The 20,861-nt window shown below is 35.4% G+C and overlaps 1 protein-coding gene across 1 annotated transcript in view; it reads right to left on the bottom strand.

The window, feature by feature from the left end:
* Ets98B (DNA-binding protein Ets98B) overlaps positions 1-11,039 on the bottom strand; it is a 43,438-nt gene extending 32,399 nt beyond the window's left edge. The window contains exon 1 of the mRNA XM_018546028.1: positions 11,004-11,039. Within this exon, the coding sequence (XP_018401530.1) occupies positions 11,004-11,039 (36 nt within the window). The remainder of the gene's footprint in view (positions 1-11,003) is intronic.
* Positions 11,040-20,861: the final 9,822 nt, after the last annotated feature.

Below are 20,861 nucleotides of genomic sequence, written 5' to 3'. Positions count from 1 at the left end.
CACCCCGCGTGCATGAAACAGGGTATATGTAATATCAGAAATCGTAATCTTCTTGCTTTCCCTTATTACATATTGCAAGGCTTTCGCACGCGTGACGCGAAGCGTATATTATATATGAATTAAAATTACTAAAATCTTAATACATATTTCTTTGAATAGTACCAACAATAAGTAAACATTTATTACAGTAAAAGATTTTCAAAAATAAAATGGTAGTTGAATTAAATTAATGATTTTCGTATGAAATAAATATATGTTTATATATTTAGTAAATATTGAGTTAAAACTATTCAAATAACTATATTTGTTACAATTTAGTATTTTTTTCAGTATAATTTATTATACCCGACATAAAAAAATAGTTTTTTTTGCCACTCCTTTACACGATTATTACTGCGCCACGTATTGCGAAACTGTATTGCTTCGAACGCTTCGCTATAACTTTCAAATGAAATGTTTCTTTTCTACTTAATTCATTGTAAAACCATTACGTAGGCTGTTTTATTTGCAATTTGGCGGATAACTGGTGTTTCGGAAAAGAGATTCACGCGCCAAACTTTCACACTCTCACCATTAGCCGTTCATCGTAACTGTCGATCGTACACGTTTGTTCCATTCGCATCGCAAATCGCAGATATAACGCGCTTACTCGCGTCGTGTACGCGGGGATACTTGAATTTTCTGATATCGACGTGTGTACGACACTCATAAAGAGGCAAACCGGAGCGGTAAAGAGCAGCTAGGAGAAATGGAAAACGGTCACGAGTGTGCACAGCATCGAGAGTATCGTAAATCACTATCGACCCATTCTATTCAAATGAAACTCGTGTTCTCCCTCTCGACGATGCCTCTCGCGCTCTTGTTGCTTCTGCAAACCTAACCTTCCCGGTATCTTAAGAATATCTTCTTTTGCCTCGGAATCGCATTGTTAATGAGATATAAAGAAAACTTATATTTCAAGCTGCTCTACCTTCGTATAATAATGTTTACTTATATAGAACCAAATATTTCAAAGTAAGTTTTTGTAAATCTCTCTCTTTTTACAGACTTGTATTCTTTAAACCGCTTGTTACTGATTAGTTTTACAATTTAAAAATAGCTATACTTGGTCTAAACACACATTTTTCTAGTTATTAAAATGTAATATTGTTATAAAATTTGATTTTATCGTTGTCACGTATATGCTAATCTGTTGTGAATTCAGAATGTCGTATATGACGTATGTAGGGTGTTAAAGAATTTCCAATTCTTTTTTTCTATGTACGTTCTTCTTGAAGATACCAATAAAATTAAAATAATTTTATTGGCTCGGAGATGTTGCGAGGATCGTCAATAGCTCGTGTCGTGTTCAACCGGCGTAAAGGCTGTCAGAGAGAAAGAGAGAAAGATGTGGGGGAAGAGAGGAGACATCGAAAACTCGTTCATTAAACGCGTATATATAGTGGCTTGCTCCGTATGTAGGCAACTCGCGGACAGAAGAAGCGGAGAAGCGGCCTAACGGTAAAGTCACGTACTGAAGAAACTCGGTTGCCGCGCAGCGGTTACCCACGTACATACACATAGGATCACGTAGCTACGCGTAAATACCACAGCGTACGCAGTATAACCGAGGCGAATTGGAAGAAAGCGCGATTACGCCTTTAAATGACCGAAGGGAGTCGCACAGAAATTAAAACTCCTAGAAAAAGTTCTCTCCTACGTATGTACATACGTACTCGGTTAAACGGGAACAGAAATTAAATGCGAATAAAGCATTAACGACGCTTGACATTTTCCAATTGAAAAAAAAAAGGGGGAAAGACGACAGAAGTGTTCAATCATGCAGCTGTTACTGCAAAATTTGATTCCTACGTAATACAACTTATAAAACTTATATAATATGTATATATTTTTTTATCTATCTAGATAGAACGCTATACTGTATATTATGAAATTCTTACTAACTGGGAAATTAACAGTGAGGAGTCTTAAATAAATTATTTTGAACCTAAAAACGAATTATAATAATCAATAAATTATTATACATATTCATGTATCGATATAGATTGTATATTTTCAATGATATCTTAAATACAGAAAATATTATATTAATATCTACATGCGTTTCCATTTATCATAAGCCATTTGAGAGCAGAGAATCGGAACGAAAAACAAATTATCATGGGCGTAATAATCTTCAGAGCGTGAGTGTATGAAAGAAATACACTTTTTTTCTCGCGTAATAAAACAATAACATGCAAGAGAAATTGCAAGGAGCGACTACAAATAAAATCGTTGAAGAAATGCCAAGTGTCTCTTTAGATCGATGAGAAAAGTCGACAGTTAGTATTATCACTTCTATTTCCTCTATTGAGAACGGGACGTACACCGTGAAGTAGACTCCTACGTAATGTGCTTAGAATGTAGCAATCGACTATGGGACTCGTTTTCGCGTGTGTTATGACATTTGTAGTCGTGACAATAAGTTTAATAATCGACAGAAAAGAAATAAAGGCATAGAAACGATGATAAATTGCTTCAGTGATCAGCCTCCGCTCTACTCCTCAGATTAAATGTTAGTCATACCAATGATAACCAACCAAGTTTACCGCATAACACGACTGAGCTAACAAAATTCAATCAAGATCATTATGTGTCTAACCACAGATTCTGATGAAAATAAACGAGTAAAGAATTTAATCAACTGATTTAATTTAATCGACTTATATTTGATTATACTACGATTTTCTTCCGCATGTCCAACACGCGCGATAGCTATAGCCTGTAAGACATAGTTCGCGATATGTGCGAGATATGTAATTGGAACATACGCAGCGGTACTCTAAAGCGTGCTATAATAAAGAAACTCATAGCCGCTTCTTTATTGTTTCCTCCGCCGATCAACTGGCAACTAAGTAGGTACTTATTCAGTCTCCCCACGTCTCTCCGGATACGCACTGCTTCGCGATGGCTATTGCGATCGCGGAATCCGGTCGATTGTCGGGACATATCGGACTGTACTTTACTCCCTTATGACTTCCCGTATACAGTTAATCCAGTATATCTTGCCCCCGTATGACGGCATTAACCGTAAAGCGCCGGTAACACTAGCAATGTGTCAGAGGTGCGCGCAAACGTGTGCAGCCTTCTAATATAGAATACACGTCTTTTGGGAAAATTTACCTTAGAAAACTTAAAAAAAAAAAAAAAACTTAAAACTTACTGTAGAAAAAATTTAAGAAATATGAAAAGTAAGGACACTTTTGCTTAAAACAGACAATCTTAAAAAATAAGAAAAACTAAAAGAAGTTAAAGAAATTTGAAAATTGTGAAGAACAAATGTCGAGACAGTTGTGAAGTTTTCTTTAAGATAATAATTGTAAAATCACAAATTTGTATTTTAATACAAGCTTCCTCATTTATAAGAAAACTCGCCATTAAAAAAATTATTTCCAAATTTATTTTATTATTAAAATAATTTAATAATTAAAAAATTATTTTATTACAAACACACGAATAAAAAATCTCATACTGTGCCTTTATTCTATGTTGTGTGGATCTTATTGTTATTTTTAAATTAACCTTGAAAAACTTTAAAGTTATTTTAGATTAACATTTTATGCACTTAATAAATTTCAAAAATTATTTTTAAAAACGTTTTCACTTTATTTAAGTTATATTTTTCCAAGGGGTAACACACGTATCTATTTTTCGTTCGACCGCGTCCTTGTATGCCGTAGACTAATAGGGCGCTGTAATTTGTGATATTGTAATTTATATATTCCGACGGGAATATTTTTGATCCTCATCTGTGAATCTGCGCGAATTTAGAGAGATCTATTATGATCTTACCTAAGATTATTAAAAATCAAAGAACTTCTGCAAGCTCAAATCCGAAAACAGATAAGTTTAGAGACAGGATTTTAATATTTTCGAAAATTACATTGCATTACATCGTTACGAAGAATCACGAGAAACTCGTTGTTTGTTCAAAGGATTAATTCTATTCAATAGTAAGAAAAATCAAATAAAAAGAAAGAAAAAAGAGCTAGACGTCTACGAGAGTCGACGAGTGTCGACACTGCGTATATTAATAAAATATCTTGAAGAGACGTGGCACGAAGGCGGTAAATGCTTTATTTCAATAACGAGACAAAGAACATCGTGGAATGATTGTTGTAAATACCGTAAGTTCTCAAGGAGTTCACCAAAAGTGTGTCCTTCCCAAGATAAAGTCAAAATGACAAATAATGATTTTTTATTATAAAATTTGACTGCGCTTATTGAGAGAATTGTTAAGAATCAAGATAAAGTCATTTTGATTTTTTGTTGACTTTTATGTACTCCCTGAACGTAAGTATTCTGATACTAATGAGAATCCAGCAGAGTTCATAATGTTGAGAGGTAAAAGGACAGACCTACGGCAATATACATTTGACGGTTATTTATTCGCACATTGATCGAATGAATTCGCGGATATCGTTTCGCGATAAATACGCGCCGCGTACGATAAATCGTGGGAATTCGCACGTGGCATTTCCCGGAGAAACGCTTTCTTTGTGTGTTTTTTTTTTTTTTTCCATTTTTTGTTCATACAGGAGCGCATAAGCTGCACCGAGTTCGCTTTCTCGATGGGAACCGAGAGGTATCGAAGGGGGCAATCGACCTTTGAAACTGCCTTTCGAAAATCCAAGTGCTCTTGCTTCGCCTTGCCTTGTTCTGCCTTGCTTCGCCAAGGAGATTCGACCTCGCTCGATTTACCTCGCGCAACACGCAGCAAACGGAGAAAGAGCCATTGCGATTTGCGTCAGTAACGGCCACCCACGTGTACAAGCGCCGCCGCCGAACGCTGATTAATGTCCTCGATTTCGAGCCCGGGATCGATCCTAGATCGTAGATCGCGGGCGCCGCGCCGCGCCGACACGCAACCCGACGTCGCTCTTGCGAGGGCCGGTTGAGATTGCGCAACTTGCGACTTATGCTCCGCTTGCGTTAGCAAAATATCGGCGACCTTTCATGTCCCTTAAAGTACGGGAGAACGGTACTGCACGGATGGGCGCGCGTTCAGTTAAAGCGGCACATATTATAGGCAAACCCTCCGACAGAGACTACGCAATGTAGACAATTCTTTTAATTACATATCGAGATCCTGAAATCCCGTGAGAATTTTATCCCCAAGCGACAGGAAAATAGTGGCTAATTCACAGGCAGGCTTACATTAGAATTAAGCGATATTATTTCGGGTACTAACTAAATGCGTCTCACGTTATTATATGTACTATATATAAATATCAAATATAAAAACTTAAATTTGCTAAATGTCACACATTCTTTAATTATTCATTTATTCATCACAACTATTCGAAAATGAAAAATCTATAGACAATGTCAGAATATTTAAGGCCGCGATCCGATTCGCCCTCACAATGCTTAAAAATCATTTTACTCTCGTTGTTTGTCAAATGTTAAACAAATGATGCTCGTGAGCGTTGTGAGCATGAATTGAATCACGGCTTAAGAGAAATTTAAATCTCTGAATTTATAAATTCAATAGAGAGACTTTATACATATATGTGTAATCTAAAGTTATAATATTAAGAGAAATAAAAGTATGCAAATAACTGAAATAGTTGAAATAATAATGAAATTAACTGTTAAGGCATATTTAAACGGAATTTTGATTGCAAATAAAATATAAAACTTCTACAAAGCCAAAATCGTAGGAAAAAAAAAGAAGAAAGGTGAAAGGGTATGAAGGAAGGACGATATCGTAGTTCCAAGAAAACCAAGAGGGTCGCCTTGGTCCTCGAATAAATCGTTTTAATTCACCTCGCGAACATATTTCTCATGATTTAACGATCAAAGACACATTCTACCTTCAACTCCGATGTGTACAATAAAATAGAGAACTTTTTATTTTATTTTTTATTGTACACATTGTAGAAAATACCAACAACCGCACGCTTTAGCTTCTAAAAACAAAGAACTTAATTGACGTTTAACGTTTCCTGAATAATTTATGTATATATGGTACTATCGATAAGTGTGAGAACAGAAATATCTCTGAACAGTTTTAATAGCGTGTCGTACATTATCTACATATCAATAGGTTTGTTCTTTTCTGCTGCACTGTCTGCGCACTGGTGCACACATTGCAATAAATTGAAGTGAAACAAATATACGTCCGTTTTGCTTCAATTTGTTGCACTGTGCAGCGAAAAAGAACAAACCTCTAATTATAATTTTCCTCATGCATATAACAGCACGCGTACAGTACACGGGGCAACCTAAAAGACCTTTAAAGTATAGTTTAGAGTAGTTAAGAATAGTATTTTTCTTACAAGTATATTTCACATTTGCCTCAATGAAAGTCCCATCGACCGTCATGTTTTCTCGCAACTTTTAACATTAAGTACCTTGTTCGCGACATCGGAATCTGAACTGTACTCGGATCGAATGTCCGATTTCAGGTAAAATCCAGATAAAATACTGCAGGCGATGGCAACGTGAACAAAACGGTGATCAAGTCGAAGGTTATAACCGGTCGTGTTATTTAAAATCAGAGTAGATCTTCATGTGAGGTGACAGTTCTGAGTTTCGTGACATCGGCAAAGAGAGAAGAAAGAGGTGAGAGAGAAAGAGAGGAGGAGAGGGGCGCGGGGAGAAGTCGAAACCATAAAAGTCGTGCGGTGGAAACGAGTCTGGTGCAATTACTACGAGGCTGGCTATCCTCGAACCAGGAACGAGCGACCAACCACGCCCTCGCTAATGCGAGTCCGCGCGAGACAGGATTTCGAATCGACTTGGCAAGGACGCCTGCTATATACAATGCACCCGCGGCACACAAAGACCGGCCGCTACTGACATTTTTTAATTACACCCTGTTTACGTGGCCGAGACTCGGATCGCCAGCGGCATGCCGGCATTGCCCGGCTATCGCCGACAATAAGTTTCGCATGATATGAACACGTGCTTCTCCGTATCGGCAACCAAAAACTCTCACGATAACCTGAACAAAGACTGCGAAGGTTTCGATCTTTCGGTCAGAAGTCTGAATTCCACACACAGGTTCCTCTTAGTCTGTAATTCTAAAAAGGAAATCTTTAGGTTGTCTGTTTTATCATCTGTGGCAATTATTTTTCAATTAAATATTTTTTCAACTGTCTTTATATACGACTTAAAGCATATTTTCCACTGCATTTAAAGCATAAACGATAATTGGTCGACTTTAGGCTAAGAATAAAAAGAAATTGGAAAATTACAGTTTTGTCATCGCTGCTGGCGTCGACTCGTATAATAATAATAATAAATATACTATTTTTACATACGAAATCTGATATTCGAAGTAAAGAACAAAATTATGTATAATGTGCATCATTGCAACAATAACATTTATTAGAAATAGAAAATAAGAATATGAAACATTGTTTTTATAACAAAATTTCTTATAACAGGCACATTATGTAATAATATATAATAAATTGTTTTATATACAAGTTTTATACTTTCTATGTATAAAACAATTTTGATTTGAATTAGAGATTATATATTACACTGGCAAATTTCAAGATAGAATAATTTCGTCAAAAATCATCGTATCGAGATGTTTAAAAAAGCATTTTACAGCTTGAAACCCCTACTTTTCAGATCGCTACTTGAAAAAAACAGTCTTTCACGGAGATTTTATGAAGTTATACAAACATGAATGAAGATACATCAGATCTCAAAATTTTTTACGAAATTATTCTATCTTGAAATTTGCCTATTTTTACAGAGTGAAAGAGGTGTTGCGTTAATTTTGTTGGCCAGTGTATAATACATGAACAAGCAATATTGAGTTCTTGGAATTAGGCTTAGATATCTAAGAAAGTTAGAAAATTTGTACGTATGTATATACGTGCGATAGTGATGCAGTAGTGTATAATGATGTGATGTATCACTAACACATAAATCGTACCATACATGTAAATCTTATTAAAATGATAAAACAGACAACTTTATAGAATTCTCTTAACAGCGATATCGTTACATTGTCGTTGTTGCAGGTTTTATATGGTAAAAAAACTACGTAATATAATAAGAATGTAACAACACCGACACTGTCGTTAAGAATTATAGAATAGTGGTTTTGGCAACGATTGATTTACATATATTAAAAAAAATTCAAAGTGACGAATTTAATAAATGCTATAGAAATATGAAAAGATGTATCTCCTGTCAGTCGAATGATAAGCGATTTCTTAAAGAAATTTAAAAAATCGAATGATAATATGCAAGAATGAAAAGACAAAGAAAATAACTTTATATATAAAGGTTAATTTCCATAATTTATTGAAATGTATCTTTATATTTTGTAATTATATGAGATATTCCAAAATTTCGAATATCTCGAATCCAAATATTACAGCAAAAATGTTTTCAAAGAATCAAGTAAAAAAATTATATGCACATTTTAAACAATAATTTTCGAGATGTGAGGGTTTAAATATAACCAATTACAGATTACGTTTAGCCGACTATCTGCACATGAATCGCGTATGCGGTAGTTTAGTAAGCGCACACTTTAACGTTTAAACGTTATAGTTTATAATATTGACCACTTGAACGTTTATTATTTATTTATTTTACAAACTAACGCTTAAAATAAAATTTCACAAATAACTTTTTTATTTAATTTTTTATAAACTTTCTTAATGTATTTTAATTCAAAAATTGGGATATGATCAAAATTCGAATGCATGTCGGAGCATATGCGTCTGTTACGAGAAATTTGGTTATAAAAACAATATTTTATATTCTTATTTTCCATTTCTAATAAAATGTTATTGTTGTGTAATGATACACAATTTACGTTGTTTACTTGGAATATCAGAGATTTCGTATGTAAATATTTTAATTATCTCTTATAAGTAACGATAATGGACGTTTGTTGTCAAAGTCTAGCTGTCGAGAAAAAGCATTAAAAAATGTTATTTAATCGCTCGCCTTGTATCAACTATCTCTTGCACCGTGTTCCCCGAGCATATCACGAGAGATAAATTCTCCTCACGAAGATCTCACGAAACCTTTCTATCTTTATAATTAGCTCGCTTGTTTTCAACTACGTGAAATGATAGGTCGATTACTGTAAAATTATTACCAATTACTTACTAAATTGAGGCGTAACAACAAGAAAAATGTAATAAGCTCAAAGGGTAGATCATTTATGTAATGTTTATTATTAACAATGCTCTGTCTCTCTTTTCCTTTCGTCTGCGTATTGTGCATAATGTAAATGCGTAATGTACCAACAAAATAGTCACATCTGACTTTTCTATTCATTTTATTTTTATCTTACTATCAAATAGTTTACTGTTAATTTAGTTATTTTATCAGATTTAATTTTTCATTATGGAAAGCTAAAGTCTTAATGATAATAATACTTTGCTAATATTGAATGACATCGAACTGTGTATCTCAAAAAAAAAAAAAAAAAAAGTAACTTCAAAATTCTTCCAATCTTTAATTTATTGTTAGTCCAATTAATTCAGTTAAAAATAAATAGGAGGGAACAAACAATATAGATGTATGCGTATCTAAGTGATGAAAAGCTTCGCGAAAGATCGAAGAATAGGGCGATTCGCACAATAATCGCATGACAGTTCTGAAGAACATGTTTTGCGGAAGATGATAAAACCTGCTCGGTAAACGTGCGCCGCTAAGAAAACCGTGGATGGGTTTCGCCTCTGTTTTTACCGCGAAATTTTCCATCACGTACCAGCCGAGTGAATTTCTCGGTTCTCGTACCTAACTATCGACATTGCCAGTCTTATAAGTGGTGGTAGATTCGAAAGTTAGCCTTTCGTACGACCGACTCGCCGCGCCGGCTCGTGTCTTTCTTCGACAGGGCCGTAGTTACTACGACTCGATATGATCGAAAGATCTCTAAGATCCTCTCCGGCGTCTACAATGAGATTTTAAGACATAAAACTTAAATTTTAAGCTCTAAAGTGTAAATGGACCAATCATAGTCGATTTATGCTCCTCACATTGTGTGTGATTGCAATTGGTTAATTTCTTACGGTTTCAAGCTTAATCTATACTTTTAAGCTTTATCTATACGATAAAATCTCATTGTAGACGTCGCTTAATATTTAATTCTATGTCCTGACGTATTTTTTGACCGTAGCGAGTTTGAACAGACCCGAGTTAGATTAACGATGTTACATGCACTACCAATAGTAGAACATACAATGTCGTTAATCCAACCTAGATCAGTTGAAATCCGCTACGGTCGAAAACGCTACCTGTACCTCTATATATAGATGCTCTATATATCGAGCATCTAAGTGTTTTGTCAATAATTCGTCGCATCGGTTTAAAATATATAATAGGTCCTATAATTAACAATATAAATATATCGCCTACATTTACAATTACTATAAATCACTACGACACTTTTATCCATTTATGTTTCACCCTGAGAAAAATATCTGATTGTTTTAATTGGAATTCTGGTTGAAAATGGGCGAATTAGATTTTTCTGGTCTATCAGAATTTTAGATGCGATAACCGGAATTCTCTCTTATTAATATAATCAGAATTTTCTAGTTCGTCCATTTTCAATAATTTTTCTCATTGCAAATGTATCCTTACGGTATTTAATGTAATTTAGAGTGTATTACAAGCTATGGAAATTAGTATAAATTAGCGCAAATTTTTATTATGTATTAGAGTATAGACAGTTTGGAAAATCGTATCATATTTAAGGAGATAAACAGCTATACAGTTTCAATATGAAATCTGTTTTTGGCTGTTAATAATTTTAGTTCGACAAAAAGACGTAATTTTATTGGATTAAAATCTTATACTTCATCAAGTATAAAAGTTTCTGATGAAACAAATTGAAATATAACCACTTAATACAGAATGTATTCTTAAAATTGAAGAGTGTGACATACTTAAAATAAATCGTAATAAAACGACAAACGTTTATGTATCAAGCACGAAGAGAAAACATAATAATAATAGAATGAAAAACTTACTGTCTCCACCATGTCGAATCCTCCTCCGTACACCATATCTCGTTTCCCTTATTCGTTTCCAACTTGACACTTTTGACAGCTGTCGTCCTCGCGCGCGAGAATCGATCCCTCGAGAGGAGATCAGAAATTGACTTGCGTGTCCGCGCGATCGCCGACGACGGCGACGATGGAAAATCCACCGAATCGTCCTCTTCAGCCCGGTGCCCTTTTTCGTCAGCAGTTTTATCCAGTTGTGGTCTCACGATCCCTCCTGGTCGCGTGCGCGGCCGTGTGCCTCTCGCGAGTCCTCGCGGCTCCTCGCGGCTCCTCGCGATTCCTCGTAACCTCGTATGTCGCGTACGATCGACCGACTGACCGCCGTCGCTGAACGTATGGCGGGAGTTCGGTGGGCGCGTTCGAATTCGAAGCGTTTAGCCGAGAGTTGCCGAAATCGTCCGAGCGCGAGCGACCTACTAATTCGCGCATGCGCGCCGTTCTCTACACCCCATCTTCACGTCGCGGCGCGGTGAGCTGAACGACGTGCAACTCCGTCGCGATCCGCGCGGTTCGTCATTCCAAATCTCTATATGATGCGACTGAACACGCGGTCGTTTAATTCCCCGCTCACTCAATAACTTCCGCTTTCTTAAGCTCTGTGTGTTGGAACTCGGTCCGTCTTGTAATGTGTAACCATTCAACATATAGTTTTTACAAAAAGAAAATAATCGGCAAGTTGAATGCATAGTTACACATTTTTTCGAGAATTCGGATCGAATTCTAGCACCGTGGACGTAGGACTTTACAGCAACGTTTGCAATAAAACTTGTAACTATTAAGCTTTTAAACCAAAAAATTCACCGATCATAGTCGATTGTTCTCCACACGTTCAACTGTGATTGGTCAATTTCTTGCAACTTAAGGCTTAAGCTTATGTTTTACGTACGACTTAAAAAAGAATACTTTTTAAAAAAGTATAGTTGGTAATCTTATTCGCGGCGCGATGGACGATATACATATCGAAATGCGAAACGCAAACAGATGAAACCGTCGCAATTTCTTTCTTCAGCGTCGCGACGCGTTCTAGAATTTATGATGAGAATTTCGAGTTACGACACTAGACGAACATATACCTTTTATTGCCTGTTACTGCCACTCGCGATCGCATCACGATCGACGTTTCACCTTTCGCGACACTGCTATACGCGACACAACAAGCTGAGATGAGTGTACTCACAATTAAAGCTATGTTCAGATTTTTACCTAAATACCATCTATCTATCTTTATTATTCATCGAGCAACCGAACAAAATTGTTGAGCAAGGACACAATTATTTGGATGAGAACAATTTATGCGAGTGACGTTTTTCCTCTTTTTAACTTTGGCTATCGATGATCGATCGATATAAAGGCTCTCCAATAAGGATTTAAACATGAGCCACGTTTTGTATGCAGGGTCTCTATTTTTAGCAAATTCATGCAAGAAAGAAGAACATACATTCACTATTCCTTTCTCTTTGTCCTTCTGACGTCATAGATTTTTAATCATTTGATAAATTTTCAATTGGGTTATTTGAATATATCTATTACTAAAAGTCATGCAATTACCACTTGATTTGCATTAAATGTGTGTAAGTGCGATATTTCTCGTCTTGTATAGTATACATTTTTTATTATTATTTCTAAAAATCTCTGTGTGTTGCGTATACATATATATTTATCATTTCTATATTATTGATAACTCTTTGAGTTTTTCTTTTAGGTTTTTTCCATATTGTAGATTGTTTCTTTTTTTAGCTCTGCTAAATTTTATATATATTTGCTATAAGCTCGTAATAATGTTTTTTGCTTCTTTCTTTTACTCACAGACCAATCAAAAGTGGTTGTTTCGTGTTCTGATGAAGGGTCTGCCGCGTAGTGTATCGTAGCAAAAAATTATATATTTAATTATTCAAACATTCTTACAGACGACGACTGCATGTAAAATACGAAAAGAAAAAGTATGCTGGAGATGCGCACTGAATAAAAATTTTTCAGTATGATTTGGTCGCCTAGTTGTATCTAGGTGCTTTCGCGTAAAAATTGTAATCTTATATTCTCGTATAGTTTTCTCAATATAATATAACATTCATATCTGAGAAAAAGAAATATCTATTATTTTATGTAGTTTCGTATTATTTTTTTTATTTAATTTTATTATATTGTCAGCAATATGTCCAACACAATATGTTTCTATAAAATTAAATACAATACACATAATTGCAACATACATGCAAACTACTTTATAGAAACAATAATATGAAAATTTCTCTCTCTATTTTCTCTTGCAATTTATTTGAAGATTATTGACTCGGCACGTTGTTTGACATGTTTCGTCGATTTCAAATGCTGACGAAATCTTGTTTTTCATCTCATTGCGCGCAGCGTGTTGCAATTATATTTACCGTTGTTCAGTATTTGGTGGTGTAACTGTTTTATGGCGCGATGATAGATATAAATGGTATGTGGTGTGGATGTAGGTGCTTTTACGTGCTCAGGAGATACGAATAAAAATGTCAGAACACGTGTTTATTATTTCGAAGTTAAGACACACAGCGCTCCCATAAGTCAGAGGTTGAGAGCAAGTGCTACGTGCGTCACGCACTCTTAACTGCATCCTGTCCACACACATACACACGTGCGCCAATATAATTCTATTACTTTCAAACAATGTCCTCCAATAGAAGATCAAAATCTGTGCCATAACTCCGTGAAGGTATGTAACTTAGGGCGCACAATGCTTCGGCGTTTTTTATCGATCGAGGTTAGCGAAAAGAAACGAGACACGCAATTCTTAAACGAGAAAAGAAAGTCGGAGTGTTTAGGGCGTTAAGCTAGAAACACATAAAAAGACGTAAGGCAGATAAGACTTGAGCAGTAAACGAATCAGCCAATCACAATAGAGAACGTAGTTCTGTGCGATTGGTCGATTCACTTACTACTTACGTCTTACTGCCTTACGTTTTTTACTGCCAGATGTCCCGCGCTCAACCTTGATACGACAGTAAATAACTCGCATGTGCGTAACGCGCTCCTTGAAATCGGACGGCATGGCGTAGCTCGGCGATCGGCTCGGCTCGGCCCCGCGGTCGCACAGCGATTCGCGAGAACGCGCAGGCATTCGCGTGGGCGATTAGATCCGCGACACGCTTTACGGGAGGAAAGAAGAAAAAAAGGTATAAAGAAAAAGATCGGTACAATAGCCCTTTGTGTGTCTGTCCGCTCACAGAGGACGCAGACGGTTCGGCGAGGCGCGCACGAGTTGCGTGTCGCTCGTATTGTGAAACGAATTCCAGGACAGGCGTTTTCCGGATCTATGCGATCTGCGTAAAAACGTCCATCGAAGGTTCCCCATCGATACATACGCGCGTCCTTTATCATTAAGAATTAGCAGTCCTTTTATTTCCAAGTGTATATATTATTTGTCCAAACGGTAGAAATAATAAAGTCAAAATAAGTCGTGGTTGATTGAAAAGTGATACTTAACAATTACAGCTGCATTTTAACATTATGATAACTTGTATTTTATTTGAAAGTTATCTCTCGGATATATACTGCGCAAGAAGATTTTTCGAATTAGTGCGCAGACTTCCGAAAGTCATAAATTAGTTTGGAAATATTTAAGAATAAATCTTCAGATTTGTTTTTTATTTTCTCTAAGAAAGTATAACCACTGTATCAATAGAGCTCATCGATTTCGACGCCTTTCGTTCTGCGCGCCTATTAATCTTCGAGATGCGCGTCAATGAAGGACGTGCCGTAACGCGTGGCTAAATCTGTCATTGATGGAAGTTATTATTGCTATATCAAGTTGAGTGTTATATTCTTACCTTTACCGGGAAAATGTTTCGTAATACGTTTTTTATACGTTTCTCTGAAAAAGATAATGGATTAATTATATCATCGCTATATCCCTGGTGAAAATAAAAATCGGAGCGTAAATCTAATGTAATGGCAGATAGAGGAACAGAAGCGATCGAAGCTTCTAACAAGTGAAAATTGAACAACGGAATATAAAAGAAGCATAAATGTCTCTTTTACGTTTTGTTGTTTCAATTTTCGTCTCATAAAAGTTTCGTATATACTTTTGTGTTACTCTTCCTTTACACATATATTCGATTCACAACTTTGATTTTTATTTTCGGCAGGGATGTATCACATTCACTAAATTTTACAAAGTTCTTTTATATTTATCATGGAAAAAAATTTGCGACTACCGTACGTTAGCGAAGAATTTATATTCGATAGCCAATTTTTAACAAAAAGAATTGCCTATCGTTTTCGATAATACTGGAATTATCATTTTAATGAATATGTCGCGTAAATCAAATACTTTATGGTCCGACTATTTATTATGAGTATGTGAATATATCGCATTTTAAGAAAAAAATTTCAATCAATCGAATTTTTTTATTTATATAAAATTTAAATTTCTGAGAAAAAATATACCTAAGAAAAAAGCGAATTATAATGAAAAACCATAACAAAGTCTATATTTTCAAATTTTTATTTATGATAAAACTTGTAAAACAATCGCCACCGTAATTTCTCAGAAATCCATAACTCGAGCCTTCTTTTCCATTATCTTTTTTCTTCCTTCTATCGCACAACCTGTGAGAATTACGTCATGACACATCTCAGAATTCCCCGTATACAATTAATCGATTATAATCGCTAGAAAGAAAAACGATATAAAGTTATTTTTTTAATATATAAGTCATGATCTTGTTTCACTAAAATATATAAACGTTTTTCTTATATATTTAAAAAATAGATAAAGATATTCTCATGTATTATTCATGCAAGGTATTAAAATTTTTTTATCTCAAACTGTTTGGTTACTGTGATTATTATTGACCGCAAACGCACAGGTGTTCGTTATCGATCGGCTTGGCTAGTTTAGTAAACGCTTCATGTGATCGATCTTTCCTCATTGCGAAAGTGCCACGTCCGGTTACGAATCTAAATCGTTTCTGAAGAATTAAATAAATTTAAATTACAACATTTTCCAAACTGACTGAACATTTTGTTCGTATTGTTTATAGTAACATAACAATAGGTAGTCTTTTTTTCCTAGTACAGTATTTTAATCTTGTACATACCTTTCTTTAAATGATACGCAAATAGATATATATTTTTAATTTCAAACTGCAAAGTGTCGTCTATATAAAGAAGTACTTAAAAATATGCGATTTACATCATTTAAGATTACATCATAATAAGGTACAGGTCTTTACTATATATATGATAATTATATTGATAAATTAATTGTTAATACTATAATTAGGAGTTTCATTTTTATGATTATTACTGCTATAATGCTTATTATAATAATAACCACATATGTATGGTTTTCTCAAACATAAAAAAACTGTACTATAAATAATAATTTTAAATATTAGTATAGTAAAAATTATTTTAATGTATAAATGATAAACATTTTTTATTATAACTATTTTCTTAAATTCACTTACATTTATGTGTTGTAACAATAACTAAAAAATATGTTAAGAAAGATTTTCAAGCAGTGTGCGTTTATGTAACTACTGTTAATTACCACAATTGATTATATATTTACACAGTTAAAACGACAACAAGTAGTTGTACCGAAAATAAGTATAAATCATGATAATTACAACCATTTTTTTCTCTCGGTGTATAGTTATAATTAGATATAGTTTACTTTATTCAAATGACGACATCGTCAAACGCGTGGTAGTGCTCGTTTGCGTCATCATCGTGTGACGGAACTCAACGGAGAAAGCGCATTCACCAAAAAGAGTCTTGAAAAGAGGTTTTGCACATCCCCGAGTACAGCGACGAGAGAGAAGATCGTGTGGGAAACGTAGAGGGTGGCAGATACAAAAATGTCAGAAGGTCTGGTGACGTTCACCCGACCAATTTGTCCACATCGTTCAGCCGCGAGAAAAAGAGAAAGGAGAAAACACAGACGAGGGAAAAAAGGGAGCAGGATTTACGTCAGAAAAGAAAGAAGCAAGACCGTGAAAGTGCAATGGCACTTACGCTACCCCGTGAGAGTATCTGACTACTGACGTATAACACCAGTGGCGGTTCGTTTTTTCGCCGGGAAAAGTTCATTCAAAAATGCATCTCTCTTGTTTATAATTACGGCATAATTGCATATTAAATCACAAATTTGTTACAACAATTGATGCATCAGATTATAAAGATTTAGTGTTTCTTTTTTATTAAATAAAATTAAATAAAAATTCAATTATTTTATATGTAAATTGAAAAATTTTTTATTATAATTAAGAACATGAAAAATGATAAAAAGTTACTAAAGAATATCGCACAAAGTGGAAGCAAATTTATATAGTTTGAATAATTTATAGTTTGGCTTCACAAGGAGCCAAATCGCTCGGTCTTTCTATAGTACTAAATTATTGATAACAATTTTAAAATAAATAAATGTTATTTTGACTTTTTTAAAAAATTTTCGCTACAAAAAAGTAATAGAACGTTATGTAATTACATTATACCGTGTGTTCTGAAATTTATCAAGTTCAAGTATAGTAAGTTTATATTTAATTTATAGCAAACCTTTTTCGATACGAACAAGTTAATTTTTTGTTTTATGATATGCAGGAGATGGAAATAATAGAGCGCTGTTAAGTCATTACCGAAGAATTTTTGCGTGTTTCCATTCGATCGACAGAAAATTTTTATTTCATTATTTTATCGCCGATGAAGCATTATCTTCCGGCAATCTCGGGGTAATAATTGTCCACCGTGGCCGACTCGGTTCCGAAGATATCCCATTGTTCGAAGGATCCTGGCTCGAGATACCAGATATTTTTCATCGTCCTGTATCTTCGTAACGTTCGCGTATTGCGACCACCCCATGGTATCTCGCATGAGGTCTCTGGAGCATACTTAGGGTTCGTGCACACTGAGAAAAGAGATTCAATTTCTCGCTGCTCAAATATTGCATTAAAAAACTACTTTGCAACAAATATCATTAGTTTAAATTCACAATGATCAAAAAATACCTATAAAACTGACCAAAAATTATTATTAAAATTTCGCGCTTGATATATTTTTACTTTGTAGATTTATCACTGCACGAAAAAGAATGATTGAGTAACTTTTATTTTATGAGAGGCTCTCGTAAAATAACTCTGGTTATTTTTTCAAATTTATGACAAACTTTACTTGCCTAAAAGTAAAAGTATCAGAGATGAAAAATAGAAAGTATATTACAATTATAAAAAGTACATTAATAATAATATTAAATCTATTCAAGTAATAAAATTATTATCTTACAGTAAAGTAAATCTTACTATTCTCAATTAAGACTGTAAATACATCTCTCAAAATTGATTTTGCGAAATGTGAAAAGTACCTTATGTTTACAGTATGGCTATACGCTGATCACTCATTTATATATATACCAAAAAAAGTAAAGTAAATTTTAAATATACGTATAAACACCTGTTCTTATGGATTTGCCAATTTCGTAAAGTTTACTAGAATTCTTTACATTTTCTTGTGTGTGGCTTCGAATTCATCATCTCTTAATTGAAGGATGTTAAACGGTATCTCTCTTTATTTCTATATCTAGTAACACACTCGCATTTTATTCATATTTCTAAGAATCTTACCATTTAGAAATTAATCGATTAACGCTCGATTCCATCAATCAACAATGTAAGATTAATTTTAATCTCAGTTCAATTTATTCTTAATCTTTTCCTAATTTTGAGACTCGTTTCTACCAATTGTAATTCACTTTTAAACTCGATTTAACATATTAATTAAGATTCTTTTTTTTTTAACATCTTCACCCTATTCCGAGAATCTTTCGTTCGTCTTCCAGATTTCCGAAGCTACGCTTTGGTGATCAGCGACTTTTGCCGCGGAGATACGTGAGATCGTGCTGTGAGTGTTCCGTCTGTCGGCAGAAACGACGATAATTACGACCGGAGCGATCGTGCTAGCCATTATCTATCGTGTGCGGTACATACGATGCAGTTCTCGCAAAAGGTTACAACACGCCACCGCGGCTCGTATTGTAACCTTTGCGAGGTGTTCTGTCGCAATCCCTTTACAATAATACGCGCCGCATTTGCCGCCGCGAGCATTCGCTCGCACACTTAGCGCTTTATCACAATTCGAATTAATAGTGCGCGCAGTGATTTTTAATAATCCCGTTGATTTATGAAACGCACGCAGCGGTGTTACGATTGAGCTCGCCCAGTCGACTTTCTCTCTCTCTCTCTCTCTCTCTCTCTTCTTTTTCATCTTCTTCTTTCCTCGTCCGTCCCTGGACCTTCACTGACGTGAATAATGAAGATCGTCGGCTTACGCGAGAGGAGTAAATTTCACGCTTATTACGCTATTCGCGCTTTATCACTTTATCACTTGCACTGTTTTTCGAAGGAAAACGTCCAATCATGATTGCGAAAGCCAAATCTTGTCAACTCGCGGAGTTTAAATATTACTAAGTTAATAATAATAAAGTGGAGAATTTTTTCATTTTAATTTTTGTTAAAGAATGTCTAAGCATATATGTTATTAATACCTTATAATCTTAACACACACGATGATTTTCCGTTAATTCCTTTACTATACACAATGAAATTTATGTCCGAGCAAGCCTATTCTGTAACTTTTAACGACAGTTTGGTATCGTTATACTATCGTTGCGCAGCTTTTTTTACCATGTAAAATATCTCCGCAACGATAGTAAAATTTAGCTAGTAAAATTGTGAAAAAGTTACAGAATAAATGAAAACTAACAACTCTTATAAATTAGTTTTTATCACTTTAATAAAAATGATTAAAAAGGATAATAATATGTGATCGGCATCAATCAATATTTAAAAATTATCTGCAGCACGAATCAGAAAAATGAAAAAGCAAGACGTTCCGAACATGCAAAAGATAACGATTTTGCCAATTCTAATACAGGGAAAGGATCATTCTCGCACGCGGTCGCATTGTGAGCTGATCTTAACGCGATCGGCGTTTATTGAGAAGCAGCCGCGATATATAAAGGATAGAAGGAGAGCGTAGTAGTGGTGCTTTGCGAAGAGAGGAAGGTGGAGCGGGCGGGCGACCACCTTCTTCTTTTCAGGGTGCTCTTACCGTGCGTAAATATAGGGCATACCACGTTATAGCGAGTGCACCGCGGAGGGTGACCCTGATGACCCAAGTGGTACCCGAAGGCAGCTAGCCTCGATGAAGAGGACGCGAGCGCGCGAGAGGAGCGCGAAAGGAGCGAGAAGGGAGCGAAGGGAGGTAGATGCGAGGGAGGAACGAATCGTCGAGCCGGTCCAAATGGAGAAAAAAGCCGGGCTCGCCAAAGAGAAAGAGAAGAAAGACGGAAAGACGACGAGGGAACGAGGTATCTCAGACAGAGAGAGAGAGAGAGAGAGAGAGAGAGAGGGAGAGAGATGGAGGAGGAAGGAGATGGTACGCTAAAGAGACGTACGTTCCCACACGAACCCCCCAAGATGCGTCCTGCCATGGTTGGGCCTCCTGGACCCCCGATGCCCAGAAGCTGATAAAAACAGCTACAAAACTGCCTACCGGTGTTTTCTGCCTTTTGCTCCTGCATTACTCCTTCTTATTGCCGTCTCTCTTCGACACCTTACACTCTCTCTCTCTCTCCCGCGTCCGTTTAATTTAGTCTCGAGAACGACGGCTACAGATCGAATGTATTCTTAAAATAATTATTTGATAATCACAATCGTGCGAGAGAGAGAGAGAGAGAGAGAGAACGAAAGTTTTTTTTATATTTCTTTCAAGAAAGATACGTTTATAACAAAAGAACGGCTTTTCGTAAAGTAAATACGATTAAATATATATATATATATA

This window comes from Cyphomyrmex costatus, unplaced genomic scaffold (assembly GCF_001594065.2).
Source record: "Cyphomyrmex costatus isolate MS0001 unplaced genomic scaffold, Ccosl1.0 scaffold51, whole genome shotgun sequence".
Taxonomy (NCBI): Eukaryota; Metazoa; Arthropoda; class Insecta; order Hymenoptera; family Formicidae; genus Cyphomyrmex; species Cyphomyrmex costatus.
The sequence above is the reverse complement of the archived record's forward strand: the minus strand, read 5'-3'. Positions and strand labels throughout refer to the sequence as shown.